Below are 20,000 nucleotides of genomic sequence, written 5' to 3'. Positions count from 1 at the left end.
ATTGACTCCCCCCACTGAATTTTTTACAATAAAATCCACTCGTTTGACCTAATAGAGATATTTCAACCTTCAGTGGCGTTGCTCACCAGTTTAAGCAACAATGAGAAGACAATCACTTTTCATAAAAACCCAAACAATATATATATATATATATATATATATTATATATTTATATATATATAATATATATATATATATATATATAATATATATATAATATATATATAATATATATATATATATATATATCGATATATATATATAAAATATATATATATACTATATATATATATATATATATTATATATATATAATATATATATATATGTCTTATATATATATTTATATATATATATATATATATATATTATATAGTATATATATATATATATATATATACTATATTATATATATATATGATATACTATATATATATATATATATATATATAATATATATATATATATATATTATATATTAATATTATATACTTATATATAATATAAATTTAATATATATATATATATAATATATATATATATATATTATATATGTATATATATATATATATTATATATATATATGCAACAGGTTTTATATGGTAAAACTACCACGACATACATACCTTTCATCTGTGAATTCTGAGTCAGGACAAAACTCAACAGCATAATGCAAAGCCATTATGCCATTGACTTTGATGATGTTGGGGTCAGCACCACAATCTAACAGTCTCAAAACAGCTTCTTTGGCATTACACTGGACTGCTAACATTAAGGGAGTTGTGCCATCTGTCATCCTGAATTATGAAACATAATAATCGATTTACAACAGTTTTCTTGTTTCTTGACTGACATACATACAAACTTATTTCATGTTAAGATAAACACTTACTTTACAGCCTCAAATGATTAATACCAAAGTGAATAAAGACAATCATGGATACAAGAGTTACAAGGATTAGAATGTCTCAAAAACTTGTTAGTCCATCCAAGGAGACATCATGTGCTCTTTACCTCTATGATCAGCTTTTGCTGTTCATTTATAGTGTCCTAATGATTTTGTCTAGCTTTCTTTAACTCATCACACTGTTGCTGTTTACCAACTTTCTGGTGGTCAGTTTCTTCATGTGTCACATATCACATAAGTAAAGAAGTTCCCACAATGGGATGTGTTGTATCTCTTCAGCTCTAGTTTCCATCCATTATTTCTTGTCTAGTTTTCGTTTAACGTAAATAGGAAATAATAGTATTACTGCTGCTTTGCATGGAGAGAGAGAGAGAGAGAGAGAGAGAGAGAGAGAGAGAGAGAGAGAGAGAGAGAGTGGAAATGATCTACAAAAGCAAAGTACGGACACAGTTGACACATTTTAGCAGAGGAAGCTGGTGTTTTGGTACTTACTGAGACAAAGGCCAAAGGGCAGTGTTTGCAGGAGTGGGAAGGACAAAGAGTAACTGTCTGGGACGGTTCAAAGGCAGAGAGCTACAGAAGAGATAATTCCAGTAGCATCAAGAATACTCAAGGACAAAAACTGTAGTTAAAGGATTGTGCTATTTTCTGACAGAGAAATCATTGCTTACATCATAGAAAACAGTTCTTATACATTGGGAGCTAGTACTTTCTATAAGAATGGAATGGAATACAGAATTTAGGACAGAGGCCCAGTGCTGGGACTTATGATGTCATTCAATACTGAAAGGGAAACTGAGAGGAGAAAGGTTTGAAAGGTATAACAGGAGGAAAACCTAAAAGCAGATGCACTATGAAACAATTGTTAGAAGAGGGTGGATCACAAGATGGAGGAACAGAAATTAATTTCTCGATATGGTTCAGATACCACAATAAGCTGTAAGTCCCGTTGCTAAGTAACCAACTGGTTTCTAGCCACATAAATGGTACAGTCAAATTAATGAAAGGGGTTGCAGCCAGGGGCTGAATGGACACTGCAAAGAACCTTAACTACAAAATGCCTACAGTGCACTGCATGAGGAGCACTGATGGCACTACCCTTCTACTGAATATAAGAATTAATAGACACTCCAAAGGGTTATGATAAGTATATCTTAGTTTTACCAGACCACTGGGCTGATTATCGGCTTTTATAGGGCTGGCTCGAAGGATTAGATACGTTTACGTGGCTAGAAACCAATTGGTTACTTAGCAACGGGACCTACAGTTTATTGTGGGATCCGAACGACAGGGAGAAATGAATTTCTATCACCAGAAATAAATTCATCTGATTTCATGTTGGCAGAGTGGGGAATCGAAGCCAGACCCTGAGATCGGTATTCAAGCACATAACCAACTCATCCAACGAAGAACCTCCAAAGGGTTATATATTCAAAGTGTGATGAATAGAATAAATGAGACCTACTTCCTCCCAGTTGTAATCAACAAACCTACAGCACTAAATTAAGTGAAATATGACTTATAGAACAAATGCTTACCTGGCATTGACATCACATCCTCTGTTGATGAATAAATTAATCAGAGGTATGAGAGTATCGAGCACAAGTGGAGGAAACAGTAGGGCATGAAGCACAGTTCGGCCAGCATCGTCTGTCCAGTTGAATTCAGAATCTTGTTTTATTAGGAGTTGAGCTATTTCTAATAAACCCTGAAACAATATTAGTATCATTATTATTATTCAGAAGATGAACCCTATTCAAAGGAACAAGACTACAGCACAGGTGCCCCTGACTTGAAGTTCAAGCTTCCAAAGAATATGGCGTTCATTAGAAAGAGGTAACAGAAGGCAATGGGGAATACAGAAATGTAAAATCACTTATTAGAAAAGAAATATAAATTAACAAATTAATAAATTAACTGAGAAAATGCAAGTTAATTATTTAAATACAATTAAAATTGTATTAGGGTAGTAATGCACTGCATCTCTGCTTGAACTTTCAAGGTTCCAGTTGTGAAGCATCCTCAGGAAAACTGTTCCACAGTCTAACAGTGAGAGGAATAAAGGACCTCTGGTACTGAGAAGTTTGACAGTGAGGCAAATTCATTGCATATTTACTGCAATAAGAATTGTTATAACTATAAAATACAACCTTGCTTACCTGGATAAAAGGGCCTGGATTAGCGAGATTTTACTGTTCCAAAAAATAAAATTCTTAATTCAGCTTTCAGCTTCAAAATGAAATCAGGTCACTAAAACTAGTTTGCTTGTAGCAAAATGACCCAAATACAAATTAAGTCTCGATGCAATGCTTATTAATTAAATACTACTGTGCAACAGCATTCTATGCAAGTCTAAAACTATTACTGTAACTGTTATGCACATTCCCTTAATCTGGTAACATACCAGCAAACTACATATGCATCTTATTGGATTTAAATCCTACTATAAACCTCTTACTTAACCCTGATGTCTTCACAATCTTACCCATAAAGTGCTGGTGTCAGAGCACATTCACTCCTTGTTAATAACTCTCTCTATTACTTACCATATGAATGTTGTTGTCATTATGAGGTTAAATAATAGTATTTATCAAAGTAAGCTCCAAAAATCAAATAAAAGTTCAAAATGATGAACTGAAATTAAAGTAATAAGGTGATAGAGATATACAGGCAACCACTGCTATTCCACTGATTTACATTCTTCAAAAGTAGTCCGTCCGATTTTGCAGGGGATGCGTACAGACCCTCTCCCCCCCCCCCCCCCCCCCCCCCGCCCCCCCCCCCCCCCCCCCCCCCGCGAATAGCATAAACCCAAAAAAAAAAAAAAAAAAAAAAAAAAAAAAGAAAACAGTTGGAACCCCTATAAAAATGCTTAAAATGGCCTATTTTGATGGTTAAACCTCAAGAAAAACCCACTAACAATGTTTCTACCTGGTTTTTTAATAGTATTACCACAAAAAGTGCATTTTATGATGAAATTAATAGAAAAAAAAAAGGAATTTGTGGATATTTCTCATACAAAAATACCATGAATATGCAAATTTCCCACGAATAATAGGTGGATATGTTCTAGAGAGAGATACAGGGATGAGCGAGCCTGAGAATCCGAGAAAGCAAATACGGGGGCCCACTGTACTGGCAATTGATGAATAACAATAGCATTATGACTTTGGCTAGATAAGAATTCATGCAATGGGGGAGAATGCAATCCCCGTAATTCCTGGGAAAAACTGAATGCTGTAAGATATCCGAAATGATAAAATTGCATGTATGAGACCTATGGAACGGTATGTGTACAAATAACCTACAGAGGGTGGGAAGTCTTTTCATTTTCACTGTGTGAAGTCTTTGGGAATTTGCAGATATAAACGACAGGCAACATGAAATGAATGACTATGTGATAAATCTATTACAGTGTTCAATTCTTATTATTATTCAGATGAAGAACCCTATTCATATGGAAAAAGCCAACATGATCCATTGACTTGAAATTCAAACTTTCAAAGAACATGGTGTTCATTAGAAAGAAATAACAGAAGGTAATGGTTAATATAGAACAAGATCATTTATTAAAAATAAAATATAAATTAACAAATTAACAAAAACCAGAAAAATATGTATGTAAATTATTAAAACACAAGTCTTTTAAAAACTACTTTCCTGTATTCCTCCACTAATTATACAGATAACTCTTCATTTACATGGTTTCTAAACACATGTTTTCACTTTCACATGGGCTATGATTACAGGAGATAATGATCTATTTGGCATGAAATCTTTAGCTTAAAAAGGCAAGAAAGAAGAAGCACTATGAATCAACTTTCTCATGCTGCTGCTTATCAGTATCCAGTAGAAAGTTGAGATTCCACTATGTCACGACTCAACCCCTCTATTATACCAGCATTTTGTACATTAGGGAAAATGGAGAGTTGTCACCAGAGCAAAGCGAGAGCAAAGGGAATGAAGGTAAGGCAACAATGATGAACAGTGAAAACTTGTGTTTTTAATGATCTATTTTGCTCATGATATTCATACATCTTATCAGACCCACATACCTTTTCTGCTGCTACATGCAGAGGGAGCCCAAAATGATAGTCCTTTCTATTGGGATCTGCTCCTGCATCAAGCAATAGCTCCACAATGTGTATGCTGTTATTTGCGACAGCTGGAAGGAAAAATGAAGTTTTTATGTTAAAACAAAGTTTAATGTATACTTACCTGGCAGGTATATATATAGCTATATTCTCTGTTCCACCTGGCAGAAATTTTCAAAACTCGCGGCAAACGCTAGTAACCTATTAGTAGTTCAGGCAACTACCACCCCGTTACCGTGGCGCTAGCGCTAGGAACCGTTCCCAATTGGGCCAGATTTTCTCTGAACCCTGTCTCCTGAGGGGAGGCGGGTGGGAATTAAATTATATATACCTGCCAGGTAAGTATACATTAAACTTTGTTTTAACATAAAAACTTCATTTTAATGTATGACACTTACCTGGCAGGTATATATATAGCTGATTGACACATTTGGAGGTGGGTCAAAGACAGCAACATTATTAGAGTATAAAAATATTATTAAAATATTATTAAAACTCTAGGTTCCTTACCTGCTAAGGTAGCTGACTTCATAGGTCCTGCCTCTAAGCCTGCTTAAACCTTAGGAGCTCTCAACAAGGAAGTGTCCTGTATGTTGAAGAAGCTAAGACTGGAACTGACAACTGGACGTGACCAATGTGTTGACAGAACCGTACAGCCCTCTTATGCCACGGCATTCAAGCTAGTAAAAGATCATTTACCTGAACTACACACACACCATCACAAAATAATACTAACAAGACTGATAAAAGTACCGAACACTTTTCTCAGACGACCAAAAAACACAAACACCATCACCTAATAAAATCAACTAGCTTAATTAAAAAAGAAGGTTATGGGGTAGTAACTCCTTTGCCCAATACTGTACCAGAGGACACGTATGGACCTAGCGTCTGACAATTATCAAAGTTGTCTGAATATCCCTAAGATAATGAGACGCAAATATTGAATTAGTTCTCCATATGTGGATTCAATAATTTTCCTTGAGGGCTACATTCTTTTTAAAAGCTAATGAAGTCGCAACTGGCCTGACTTCATGAGCCTTCACTTTCAAAATCCCAAAGCTCTGCTCTTGACACAACATATGAGCTTCTCTAATCAACTCTCTCATGAAGAAGGCTAGAGCGTTCTTCGTCATGGGTCTACTGGGGTCTTTAACTGAACACCACAGAGCATCAGAATTCCCTCTGATATCTCTTGTTCTTTTCATATAAAAACGCAATGCTCTCACTGGCAGAGAACTCTTTCTTGCTCGTGACCCACTAACTCAGACAGACCCAAAACTTCAAAGGATCTTGGCCAAGGATTAGCTGGATTCTCATTCTTGGCCAAGAAACCTTCTTGGAATGAACACACTGCGTTGCCATGTCTCCATCCCACCTTCTTCGATATGGCCTGAAGCTCACTAGCTCTTTTTAGCGGTTGTCAAAGCTACTAAAAAGATAGTTTTCTTAGCAACATCTCTCAGAGAGGATTTCTCTAAAGGCTCGAATTTGCTAGAAGTTAAATACTTCAAGACCACATCGAGGTTCCAAGCAGGTGGCCTGCATTGTGGTTGTTTCTTTGTACCAAATGACCTAATCAGATCTCTAAGGTCTAAGTTATTCGAGATGTCAGATCTCTGTGTCTAAACACTGAGGTTAGCATACTTTTATAACCTTTGATTGTCGAAACTGACAAACCAATTCCTTCCTCAAGTATATAGAAGGAAATCTGCGATTTGGGGTCACAGAGGTACTGGATGAAGAACACTTTCCTTGTTCTTACACCACTTCCGGAAAATTCTCCCACTTCGACTGATATACTGTGATTGTGGAAGTTCTTCTGGCTCTAGCCACTGCACTGGCCACCTCTCTAGAAATATCCCCTCGCTCTGACAAGACTTTCGATAGTCTGAACGCAGTCAGACCCAGAGCGAGGGTATTCTTGTGAAACCTGTCGAAGTGGGGTTGTCTGAGTAAATCTACTCTTAGAGGAAGAGTCCTTGGCGTATCTATTGTCCATTCCAGTACCTCTGTGAACCAACTTTGGGCCGGCCAAAACGGGGCTATTAAGGTCATCCTCGTTCCTTGGCTCTCCCTGAACTTCTTCATCACTTTCCCCAGTACCTTGAACGGAGGAAAAGCGTACAGATCTAAGTTTGACCAATCCATCAGGAATGCGTCGACCGCCACTGCTTCCTGGTCTGGAACCGGAGAGCAATAGGTTGGTAACCTTTTTGTTCTGGCTGTCGCAAACAGATCTACTACCGGACGGCCCCACAACTTCCACAGGCTCTGGCAAACCTCCATGTGCAACGTCCACTCCGTCGAGAGAAGTTGTTCTCTTCTGCTCAACAGATCCGCACTCACATTTTTCTCTCCTTGTATATAAACCTGGTGAGCAGTACGACACTTTCCCTCTTGCCGCCCAAAGCAGAACTTCCTTTGCCAACTTGTAAAGGGGAAAAGAATGAGTCCCTCCTTGTTTGCGGATGTATGCCAGAGCCGTGGTGTTGTCCGAGTTGATCTGCACTGTCTTGTCTCGAATCAACTCTCTGAAGTGCTTCAAGGCCAAGAAAATTGCCATCAGTTCCTTCCTGTTTATGTGCCAACTTGTTTCTTCCTTGCTCCAAAGTCGACACCTCTTGAGGCCCTAATGTCGCTCCCCAACCCGCGTCCGACGCGTTCGGAATACAAGACGAGGTCTGGGCTCTTCTGCTGAAGCGACATCCCTCTTGCTAACCTGCCTGGAGTTAGCCACCACTTTAATTCCTCCTTCACTTCGGCAGGAATTAGAACTGGAAGGAATCCGGTTGCAATTTTCTTGGCCATGAATCCTTCAGGAAAAACTGTAGAGGTCTCATGTGCAGTCTTCTAAAGAAATGAACCTCTCTAGCGAAGAGAGTGTGCCCAGTAGACTCATCCACTCTCTTGCTGAGCATCGGTCTTTCTTTTAGAAAGTCCTGCACCTTCCGAATGCATTGGGCTTGCCTTTTCGGGGGACGCAAAAGCCCGAAAAGTCACTGACGATAATCTGAATCCCCAAATAAACTATCTGTTGTTGGGGATTCAATTGAGACTTTCCCATGTTTACCACCAGACCTAGGTCTTTTGCTAAGTTCAATGTTTGATTCAAGTCCTCCAGACATTGACTTCTTGATTGGGATCTTATCAACCAGTCGTCCAGATAAAAAGACACTCTGATCCCTCTTAAATGCAACCATCTCGCCACATTGGACATCATCCTCGTGAACACTTGGGGGGCTGTGCAAAGGCCGAAGCACAGGGCCTTGAACTGAAAGACCCTGTCCTGAATCACAAACCTTAAATACTTCCTGCTTCCTGGATGAATCGGAATATGAAAGTATGCGTCTTGTAAGTCCAGGGTCACCATCCAGTCCCCTGGACGTACCGCTGCCAGTACTGAATCGTTCGTCTCCATAGTGAACTTGGTCTTTCTACGAAAAGATTCAGTTGACTTACATCCAGAACTGGCCTCAACCTCCCGAGGACTTTTGCAACCAGGAACAACTGGTTGTAAAATCCGGAGATTCGTGATCCAGAACAGGCTCTATGGCTCCTTTCTCTAGCATGGAAGCTACTTGCTCCACAGAGCCGCTTTCTTCACTAAATCGTTGTAATTTGCCCCGAGCTCTCGGAGATGTTGCGAGAGGAGGTTTCTTCAAGAAAGGAATCTTGTACCCTTCCCGAGCTACGTTGACAGCCCAGGGATCTGCCTTCATGTTCTGCCAAACTTCCCAAAAAACCTTGAAGTCTGGCTCCCACTGTCGTCTGGAGGACTGATATCTCATTCTTTAGAAGTGGTCTTGGCTCCTCTTTTAGTGGGTACTCTCTTACCCTAAAGGCGGTCGAGCGAATGTTCTGCCTCGAAAGGGCTGTTGCGAAGGCCTAGTTTCCTTTGGAGTTTTCTTAACCAGCTTGGATGGTAAGAACTTCTTAACTGAAGACGAGAGAAGATCTTGAGTGGCCTTCTGAGAAAGGGAGAGAGCTATATCCCTAATCCTCTGAAGGAAAAAGCTGTTTCGAAAGGGGAGAGAAACAGCAACTCCCGATTTCTGAGAGTTAGAAACTCCTTTTGAAGCGAAAGAAACACAACAGCGATCTCTTCTTTAGTACTCCTGCTGTGAACAAAGAAGCCAGTTCATTCGTTCGTCTCTCAGAGCCTTGTCATGCAGGACATAATGCTCTTAGCTGTTTCTATATCCTGCGAATCCTCTTCTTCTAGGGAGTTTCGCCAGTGCTCCCAAAGACCAATCTAGGAAATTGAAGACTTCGAAAGTCCTAAAAATCCCTTTGAAAAGATGGTCAAATTCGGACGAAGTCCACCAGACCTTAGCAGACTGTAACGGCCTGTCTGCGTGAGCTGTCTACTATACTTGGAGAAAGTCCCCCTGGGAGGGAGGAGGCAGGGGTACTACCATGGCCTTAGACTTTTCTCCCAGTAGCGTACCATACTTCCTGACTTCGATGCTAACTTAGCTGGTGGAAAAGCAAAAGAGTATTTTCCCGCTTCTTTCTTATCCTTCATCCAGTCATTCACACGTTGAAGGGCCTTCTTCGCCGAAATTGAGAGAGTCATCTTAAGGAAAGAGGATTCTTTGGAGTCCTAGTCTTGGAAAACTGCGATAAGGGAGATAAAGGAGCTGTCGGTTTGAATTCCCCTTCAAAAATAGAAAGAAGACGTGAAGTCAGAACCTTGTAATCTGAAGAAGGTTCCGTATTCTTTTCCTCAACTAATTCCAATTCCTCTTCTGCTGATGAAATGTCTTGCAAATCACTGTCGTGTTGACGCTTCGCTGACGGAATAACGTCCTGCCGCCTGCGTCCTGCGGCTAACGAAGAATCGGCGTCCTGCGCCTCTCGATGTCCTGCCGCCTGCATCCTGCGTCCATTGTAGACACATCCTGCTTCCTGTCGCCTGCGTCTTACGTCCACAATTGATCCCGAGTCCCTGACGTTTGCGTCTGCTTCTTCCGAAAACCATTTTCTTCTTCCTGCGTTCTGCGTCCTGAATAACCAAGCGATCGCCTGTCCTCGTAGCGCCAGTGCGTCCTGCGTCCTCGGCGAACGCGGTCCTTGTCTTCCCTCTTAGAAGACTTAACGGGAAGGAAATTGTCCTTCCGCCTCGAAGATGCCTGCACATGCGCATCCCAAGACTTCACAAGAAACTGCCAGCTTGGACTGCATTTCCCTTAAGAAACCCTTCGTACTATCTTCCTGAATGGCAGAGGACGAAGGAGGAGGATTACGAGCGGGACTGCGACGTAACGGAGAGCGATCTTGTACTCTACCCGACGGAGAAAGACGAGGGGAAGATACACAAGAAGATGGAGGAGAGTCTCTCATCGAAATCCAAGGACGAGAAGGACGTACTAAGTCCTCTTTAGCACGAAAAATCCTCTTCCTCTTGATCGGAACTGCGTCCCCGTCTTCCGAGGAGGACAACACCTCAGGACTACTCCAAGCCTCACGATCTTGAGCATGTCTCTCGAGCGGTTGACGTCCTGAAAGTCCTCTTGAGGGGGCGAGACACAACTGCATACCGACGTTCCCGCTCGGAAGTTCGAACCATCCGAGGACCGCACACTTCCCAGTTTACGCCTTTTCTGCGGCGAACTGCCAACAGCCTGGGAACTTGCAACAGGACTGTTTTCGAAGGGACGCCTGACCGCGACAAAACCTCTCTCGCCTCCCTTCGACTGTCGAGCATGCCTCTCCCTTGGGTCTGGGAGCTTGACAGAGGTCTAGGTGTAGGAGCACGAGAGAGACGATCAGATGCACCCCCTCCACTACACTTTCACTGACATCAAAAGCACTAACTTTATCCGTAAGTCGCTGTATCTGGTCGCCCATGGACGCAAGGGCAGCAAACACCTTCACAATATGTGTATCGTTCGCCTCCTCCGATACAGCAGCGGGCGCAGGAGATACCTGGGGAGAAGGAACTACCAATTCTACGTTAGAAGGAGCTGGAGAGGAAATACATTCACTCCTTTTACTAGAAGAATTCGACTTCTCACTACGAGAAACAGATCTCCTTACACGATCTTTCTCAAGCCTCTCAACATATTTCATAAATATCTTCCATTCCTTCTCTGATAAATTCTCACATTCAAAGCACCTATTCTCCCAAGTACACACATTCTCTCTACACTTCTTACAAATGGTATGAGGGTCGACCGAAGCTTTCGGCAACCTTACCTTACACCCCTCTTTTACACAAACTCTAAACATACTTCCAGTATCAGACATCTTTAAAGAACAATCCAAAGCGAATGCCAAGCTAACGTTTCCGAGTACAATACCAAAGATCCATGAAAAGTCAGCAACGAGAATGAAAATCCTAGCAGGGAACCACCAACAATGTTGCCGGTTCGGCTGGCAGAGAAAATCTGGCCCAATTGGGAACGGTTCCTAGCGCTAGCGCCACGGTAACGGGGTGGTAGTTGCCTGAACTACTAATAGGTTACTAGCGTTTGCCGCGAGTTTTGAAAATTTCTGCCAGGTGGAACAGAGAATATAGCTATATATATACCTGCCAGGTAAGTGTCATACATTAAATAATGGATTAATGAAGTGTAAATCAAAAGTTGAAAAACAGAAGTCTAATTTTCTTGTGAACAATTGACTCTGGTTATAAAAACTGCCCATAACAATCACAAGTCAAAATTAAGCCTCACTCTTCACCTTCATCCTCAAAGTATAATAGTCATTCATAGCAAAAGGCTGCTTAATCAATGTATGAAATAATGCTAATATCTCATATTCATTAGCAATGCTTTTCTTCCATGTGGACCTACTTTTGTAGGTCTTCCTGCATTGACTCAAAATCACTGATCTTCACCCAAACCTCACAAAGTGAACAAGTAAATTAGATCTAGAGTAAAATTGTCTCAAATAATTTTTCATTATAAAAACCTTAAGTCTTTTGTATTTGGGTATTTCTCGCACCAGCCGGAAAAGACTTTGAAGTTTGGTAAAAGGTAGCCAATGGATAGTAGGCAGGTAGGTGATTGGTCCTACCCACTCACCTATTGAAAATCTAGCATTCTTCCTTTGCTATTTGTTCCTGTGAAAATGAATACCATTGTTTTTCAAATAAGATTTACTCCTTATGGTGGTAGCATCAAATCATAGGAGAATTTAAGGTTTCCTATCCCAACCTTTTCCTGTCATAATAATAAGTATAAAAAAATAACTCCTGTCACGGAGGCTGGTAGGACCCTATGTCAGATAAAGTTTATTCATAATCTTACTCGGGAAAATTCAGGATTCCGTTCTTCCCAAACTGGACGTGAAGTCCACGTCGCTAAACAGCAACAGTTTTTCAATTAGATACAGATATAAGTCTCCACATTCCCTCTTGTTATAGAGAGGGAGGAAGATGGTGCATCTAGAGGCTCAAACCTCAGTTAGGATACTCTACTGTGCAACTAACCTGCTTCATGAACCATCCCAACTCCTACAGAGCTTGGTTGCAGTTTTGTGAGGAGAAAAGAAAAAAAAAAAAAAAAAAAAAAAAAAAAAAAAAAAAAAAAAAAAGAGAGAGAGAGAAAAGTACTATTCAGTGCTCCCCCTGTACCCCTCAGACTAAAATGCTTATAATTTGTGAATACAGTGTTGCATGGGGGCCATGGAATTGGGGAGAGAAACCCAGAAGGAGAGAGTGTAGTGGACTTTGCTGTGTCATTCGACATGGCAATAGGAAATACATTCTTCGAGAAGAAAAGGGAACACCTACTAACATATAGGAGTGGGGGAAGATGCTCCCAGATAGACTACTTCCTGCATAAAAGGATAAAACTGGTGGAGGTCAAGAACTGCAAAGTTATTCCAGGCGACTATGTAGCCCCCCAACACAGACTGCTTTGTATGGATTTGAAGTTAAAAAGGGAATGAAAAACCAAAGCTAAAGGGATAAGGAAAATTAAGTGGTAAAAATTAAAGAAAGAAGGGAATAAAAAGAGAGTGTTTAAGGGGAGGTTTTTGGAAGATATTCATATGTATAAGAATTGAAGATGTTCAAGAATGGTGGGCAAGAAATGCAGCAGTAATAAGAAGGCATGGAAAGGAGCTGCTAGGAGAGACATCTGGTATCATATGGGAAGAAAAGGAGAGTTGGTGGTGGGATGAAGACATTGAGAAAGTAGTAAAAGATAAGAAGGAGGCAAAGAAAAGATGGGAAGAGTCACAGCCAATGGAGGACAGTGATAGGTTCAGAGAGAAATACAAGGCGGCGAAAAAGGTGGTAACCCAAGCTAAAGCAAAGTCGTAAGATGATGTGTATAATGAGCTGAGACAAAGGAAGGATTAAACAAGATAATCAAGCTATCAAAGGCTAGAAATAAGAACACCAAAGATATTACACATATCAAACAAATAAAAGATCAAGATGGTGTAGTACTTAGAAAGGAGGAAGACATTGTGAAGAGATGGAAAGAATATTTCGAACAGTTGTTAAATGAAGAAAATAATAGACTAACAAGAGAGGATGGTAATTATAGGGGTATTAAATTGATGTCCCACACTTTGAAGATACTGGAAAGGATGACAGATGCTAGGCTGAGAGAAGAAGTACAAATAGGTAAAGAGCAGATGGGATTTATGAAGGGAAGGGGAACAACAGATGGTATATTTTGTCTGAGGCAACTAATGGAGAAATTCGGGGAAAAGCAAAGGGACCTACATACGGCATTCACTGACCTTGAAGAGGCTTATGACCGAGTCCTGAGACAAGAGGGATGGAGGAGTCTGAGGTAGATGATGGTGCCAGAGAAGTATGTACAATTAATTCAAGAGATATACCGGAATGTATTTACCAGAGTGAGGAGCAGTGTTGGGGAGACAGAGGATTTTGAGGTGAGTAGGATTACACCAGGGGTTGGCTCTGAACCATTTACCTTTAACATAGTGATGGACGTTATAATAGAGGAAGTAAGAGAGGCAGTACCATGGAACATATTGTATGTGGATGATATTGTTCTGTGCGCAGAGAGCAGGGAAGACCTGGAAATGAAATTGGAAAGATGGAGACAAGTACTGGAGGACAGAGGAATGAGAATAAGTAGATCTAAGACAGAATATATGTGCACCACCAATGAGGGGGATGATAGAGAAAGTATTCAGCTTGGTGGAGAACAAATAAAGAGAGTTGATAAGTATTTGGGATCCTTTGTTAACGCTGGAGGAAGTATGGGAGAAGAAGTGAAGCATCGGGTACAGGCAGGCTGGAACAACTGGAGAGCGGCCTCTGGAGTTCTTTGTGACTAAAGAGTACCGCTGAGGTCAAAAGGAAAATTTCACAAGACGGTGGTAAGAACAGCAATGCTGTATGGTATGGAAACAGCAAGCATGAGAAAAACAGAGGAGAAGATGGATGTGGCAGAAATGAGAATGCTTAGGTGGATGTCTGGGGTGACAAGAGAGGATAGGATCAGAAATGACTACATAAGAGGGTCAACTAAAGTGGTGGAAGTATCAAAGAAAGTGCAGGAGGGGAGGCTGAGATGGTATGGACACCTGTTGAGGAGGGATGAGGACCATGCTGGGAGACATACTATAGGGATGGAGGTTCAAGGAAGAAGAAGAGGGAGACCAAGAAAGAGATGAAAGGAAAGGCGACCCCATATAAAAATGGGAACCAGCTGGGAAGAAAAAGTGTTGCTGTACAGGAATTTTAGATATGATCCATTGAAAAACTTGGAAACTGGTGAAAGCTCCAGTGTAAAAGTGAAAGATATGTGCCACAAAGTTCAACGATAAAGTGAAGTGAAAAAAAGTAGGGGTCTACCGAGTTATTTGTCCTTTCAAAAAGAGGTGAAGGTGGTCTGCCACTGTCAGGCCCAGGCCTCAATAAATATGGAGGCATACAGGTCTATGCTTGGTACCCTGCACATGGGCATGGTCATGCACAAAATGGTTACTATAATACCTTTCAAAAGGTTACATATAGGACCCTGACCTGGTGCTATGCAAGGATGAAGTTTTATGAAACAGTGAAGTTCAATAAAAAAAAATGGATCGCTGTAGTATGATCATTAACAGTCGTGAAGATTGGCTATGTAATTACATTGGTCTATACTTCATCTGAACACATCAATATTCTGCTAATCTGAATACATCAATATTCTACTAATCCTGTAAATGAAAATTTGGCCTAACAATGTAACATTCTTTGACAGCTCTGAGAATATGATATTGTCATGATACAATAAAGTTTGTTCATACTTACCTGGCAGATATATATATAACTGTATTCTCCGAAGTCCGACAGAATTTAAAAACTCCCGGCACACGCAGTGGTCAGCCAGGTGGTTAGTACCCATTCCCGCCGCTGGGAGGCGGGTGTCAGGAACCATTCCCATCTTCTATTCAGATTTTTCTAAAGCCACTGTCCCCTGAGGGGAGGTGGGTGGGTAATTGATTATATATATCTGCCAGGTAAGTATGAACAAACTTTATTCTATCAAGACAATATAATTTTGTTCATGACACTTTCCTGCCAGATATATATATAGCTGAATCCCACCCTTGGAGGTGGGAAGGGACAGAACAGAAGGATTTTGGGAAACAAATTGCATGCAGATGAGTGACATCTTGGTTCCACCTGTTAGCATAGCTGACTTGGTGATTATTGTCACCCAAGTCGGCTTTTGCTTTACTAGAGTCTCCAGCAAGGTAGTGACCTGTATAGCTGGGGAGTTCTAGATGATCTGTCAACGGGAGTGTGACCACAATGTGACTAGACCATATGACCATATCATGAGGGCTAAGAAGTAAATTATATCACCACCTGACCAACCTAGCCAAAGTTAGGGTGTTTTAACTAAGGCTTACGAATTGAGAAGTCCGCCATTGGCGGCGACTCAACAACTAAAATTAACATCTCTTCCTAACCATTTTCTACAGGATAGGATGAGTGGTACTTCTTGCCTTCAAGACTTTGTCTGGGACACGTATGGTCCTAGCGAGCCGCAGATCTCATATGTCGTCTTCACATCCCTCAGGTAGTGTGAAGCGAACACAGAGTTGCTTCGCTAAAACGCTGCACTCAGGATGTTACTGAGTGCCATGCTTTGTTGAAATGCTTCCGAGGCCGCGCCCTCACCTCGTGAGCATTTAGTTTAAAAGATTTCAAATCCTTGTCCAAACATGAGTAATGAGCCTCTTTGAATGAACTCCTTAACATTAACGCCAGGGTGTTCTTTGACATGGGCAAGCCTGGTCTTTTACGGAACACCACAGATTGTCCGAAGGACCTTGACTTTCTTAGTTTTATCTAGATAAAACTTGAGAGACCCGACAGGGCACAGGACTCTCTCTGGCTCCTGCCCAATAATTTATGCCATCCCCTTGACTTCCAAGCTCCTGGGCAAAGGGTTAGACGGGTTTTCATTCTTAGGCAAGGACGGAAGGTTTAGAGAACACACCGCATTATGTTCTCTAAAGCCAAAACGTCTGATGATGGCTTAAAACCTCCCTAACCCTCTTTGTCGTAGCTAGAGTGGTTAATTAGCCTTTCTGGTCACGTGCATTAAATTTACAGAAAGGAGAGGATCGAAATGCTTCGACATCGGAAACTCCAGACTACGTCTAAGTTCCATGCCGGAATCTTCGATCTGGACAGTTTCGAGACTTCCACAGACCTTAAAGATCGTGAAGGGCTTTGTTGTTTGACAGATCCAAATCTCTAAGCCCAAAGGCCGTCAACAACATACTCCCGTATTCTTTAATAGTCGGGATTGACAGCTTATCCCATTCTTCAGATGGAAAGGGAAGACGGTAATGCAATTCACAGAGGTCGAGGTGTAAGAACGCCATTTTTTCCTGCACTATTTCCAGAAACAGCCCACTCCGATTGGTATAATGCAAGATAGGCAGCACTCCTTTGCCTTGGCAATGACATTTGCCATTAGTCTTGAAAAAAAACCTCTCATTTCGGTCAACTTCTCGACAGTCTGAACTCAGTCAGACTCAGAGCGGAGAGGTTTTGAGATACCTCTCGGAGTGAAGCTGTTAGAGTAAACCGACTCTAGGAAGGACGTGACCTCTGTGGACCCATCCTCTCCACATGGGGCGATCAGTGTTTTTCTCGCTCTCTCTGATGCCAAGAATTATCTTATTACATCTCCCAAGAGTTTGAAATAGGAGAAAAGAGACTAAACATCCATCCCCGTTCAATACCATAGGATGGCGTCTATTGCTACCGCTCCCAGATCGAGAATAAGGGAGCAGAGTAGAGGAAGCCTCTTCGTCCTAAACATTGCAAAGAGATGTATCAAAGGACGTCCCTAAAGTCTCAACAATTCTCGATATACTTCCAATCGAAGATTCTACTCGGATGTCAGTATCTGTTGCCGTCGATCGAGAAGATTCGTACGGACGTTGTGCAATCCTGTAACGGACCTCTTGAGGATCGTTACATTCCATGCCTGTTGTCATAACAGGCTCTCTTTCATTAACTCGAACAGGGATCGAGAGAGTGTTTCTCGATACTTCTTGAGACACGAGAGAGATGTGGTATTGTCCGAGTTGATCTGTTCCCCTAGGACAAATGTAGGGACGACCGAATTGCTTACAATTCTTTCAGATTATGTGCCAGGACATCTGACACCCTCTCAGATGCCTGATACTTTTCCGCTATCACCTGAGGTGATACTTGAAGCATTGCGAGATGTTCAGAATCGTTTCTAGATCTTGGATATTATTTCATTTTTCCGGTAGGAAAAAAACTGTACAGGTCTGAATTGCAGTCTATTCAGGGAAACAAACTTCTTCAGGGAGGAAATGGTCCCCAGCAGACTCATTCCTTCCCCTACCGAGCATGCTTCCTTCCCTAATAAGGCTGCGCTTTGCCTAATCAGGAGAGCATTATTATAGTGCTATGCCGCGGTAGACTCTTATAGAATCCTGTTACGGTGTGGTAAAGAGCACCGAAAGGTCTAAGAGATATCTCTGTTGAAAATTGTTTCGCAAACGAAGGCAATGTTTATTCAATGCAAGTTAGAATTCCCCTCAATCCTAGGCTAAAGTCCGCAATTGTAGGGCAGAGATACGGTTAGTCAGTCAATCCCGCGGGAGAGAGAGACGTAACCGACCGCGCATTACAGCGAGCTAGCTGGTACTGAGTTGGTGTATAGTTACAGCACCTTACGTTCACCTTCTCGCAATATTATGCTTGAGTTGCCAGCTACTCTATTCTACGAAGGAATAGGTCTGTTATTATTTGAACAGAAAGAAACTCTCAATTTGGCATATTTAAGCGAAACAGAATTCGCTAAATACAGAAGCTGAGTTTGTGTTGTCATAACACTACCCTTAAATATCCAAATGGTAAATCGGAAACTCCTGGAAGGTTGCAGGGAGTACAGATTAAATATACTGCGTCATCCACAGTGACAGCAGCCTTCAATCCTTGTCTCGCACTATTCTGCCTGAGTTGCCAGCTACTCTATTCTACGAAGGAATAGGTTTGTTATTATTATCGAGCAGAAGGAAACTCTCCAGCAGGCATATTTAAGCGAAACAGAATTCGCTAAATGACGAAGCTGAGTTGGTGTTATCGTAACAATACCTTTTAGCTTTGTCCTTACACCGGAAACTCCAGGGAGGACCGAATAAATACACTTAGAATAACAGTCCTTTCGGTTGCCATCCGTAGAGGTAACTACGATATGCGTATATGACTTGAACCATACAGTAGTAATATAACGCAAAGATAAAATACGTAAGTATTGTAGTCACTTGGACAGCTAATTCTCTACTACATTCTTTCCTCGACGAGGAAGAGAGAATGGAAATCGACTGTCTTCGTTCTCTTCGCCAAGAGAACGAATTAATATTATTCGAAGGAGATCCTCAAGTGAGAACCAAGGACCGAAAAGGACAGTTCAAGCTTCTTATGCTATTGGACCTAAGAGTTCATGGACGTCGTCTACAAGTCTTTTTCGTGGACGAGCCTCTGACTAATGAATGAGAGCTTTTCCGAATCTTGTCAATGAGAGCTTATCCGCTTACGCGATAAAATGTTATTAAGATCTTTATCAATGAGAACTAACCCATTTACGAGACAAAGAGTTTCATTTTTGTCAATGAGGGGTCATCCACTTACTTGACAAAACGTTTATTGACAAAACAATTAGTATCTTGCTAATGGGGGAAACCCACTTAGACTGAAAGTAATCCAGGAATTCAAGCATATAGTCTTCCCGATTTCCACCGAAATCGAGGAAGGGGCAGGATTCCTGGTCAGAGACTGGGCTTACGTCAGGCATCAGGCAGGACCCTAATGCTCCCCTTCGGCAGCGCAGTCCCGAACGCAGAAGAGGCGTTTTATGACATCGAAATCTGGTTAAAGTTTTTCTGGAATTCATCAAGTCATGGATTCTATTGAACGCTCCCTTCGTAGAGAGCGAAGTGGACATCTTGACGAGACCAAGCTCCTTCCTCTTCTTCGACGACGCCCACTGCGAGAGAGGAGAGCAAGGGATCCTCTATCTGAAGGCCTTGAAGCATAGGGCGCTTACTCATCTGAAGAGCGTCCTGCTACGTATTCCTTAGAGTGTCTTGACGCGTAAGACGCCTAGTTCCTCAAAAGCGTCCCATCTGCGTCCTGTAGAGTGTCCAGATGTGTAAGACATCGAGCGTCTTCCAAAAAGCATCCTGGCCAGCGTCCCAATGTTTATGACGTCAAGCGTCTTCCAGAGCGTCCTGGTGAGCGTCTCTACATGTAGGACGTCGAGCATCTTCAAAAGCTTCCTCACGTCTCCATGCGAAGGACATTGAGCGTCTTCAAAAGACGTCGTCGGGAGAGTCTTGCCGAGCGTATTGGTTCATAGATTACCAAGTGTTCTGAACGGCATCTCAGTGATGCATAAAAGGCCACCTGAGAGGCATCCTGAAGAGCCGCACGCTGCTCCTGAAGTGTGCGAGCACTATAAGAAGACATACGGCGATCGTCTTCGAGACGGGCCTTAAGGACTTTCCTTACCTTTTAACAAA

At 41.5% G+C, this 20,000-nt stretch overlaps 1 protein-coding gene across 1 annotated transcript in view; it reads right to left on the bottom strand.

Annotated features, from left to right (window-relative positions):
• LOC135208093 (uncharacterized) overlaps positions 1-20,000 on the bottom strand; it is a 148,668-nt gene that overhangs the window by 97,034 nt on the left and 31,634 nt on the right. The window contains exons 3-5 of the mRNA XM_064240240.1: positions 4,962-5,071; positions 2,445-2,614; positions 626-796 (exon numbers count right to left, since the gene is read on the bottom strand). Coding sequence (XP_064096310.1) covers positions 626-796; positions 2,445-2,614; positions 4,962-5,071 — 451 coding nt within the window. The remainder of the gene's footprint in view (positions 1-625; positions 797-2,444; positions 2,615-4,961; positions 5,072-20,000) is intronic.

Source organism: Macrobrachium nipponense, chromosome 34 (assembly GCF_015104395.2).
Source record: "Macrobrachium nipponense isolate FS-2020 chromosome 34, ASM1510439v2, whole genome shotgun sequence".
Taxonomy (NCBI): Eukaryota; Metazoa; Arthropoda; class Malacostraca; order Decapoda; family Palaemonidae; genus Macrobrachium; species Macrobrachium nipponense.
This window is presented reverse-complemented; position numbering and strand designations above follow the sequence as displayed.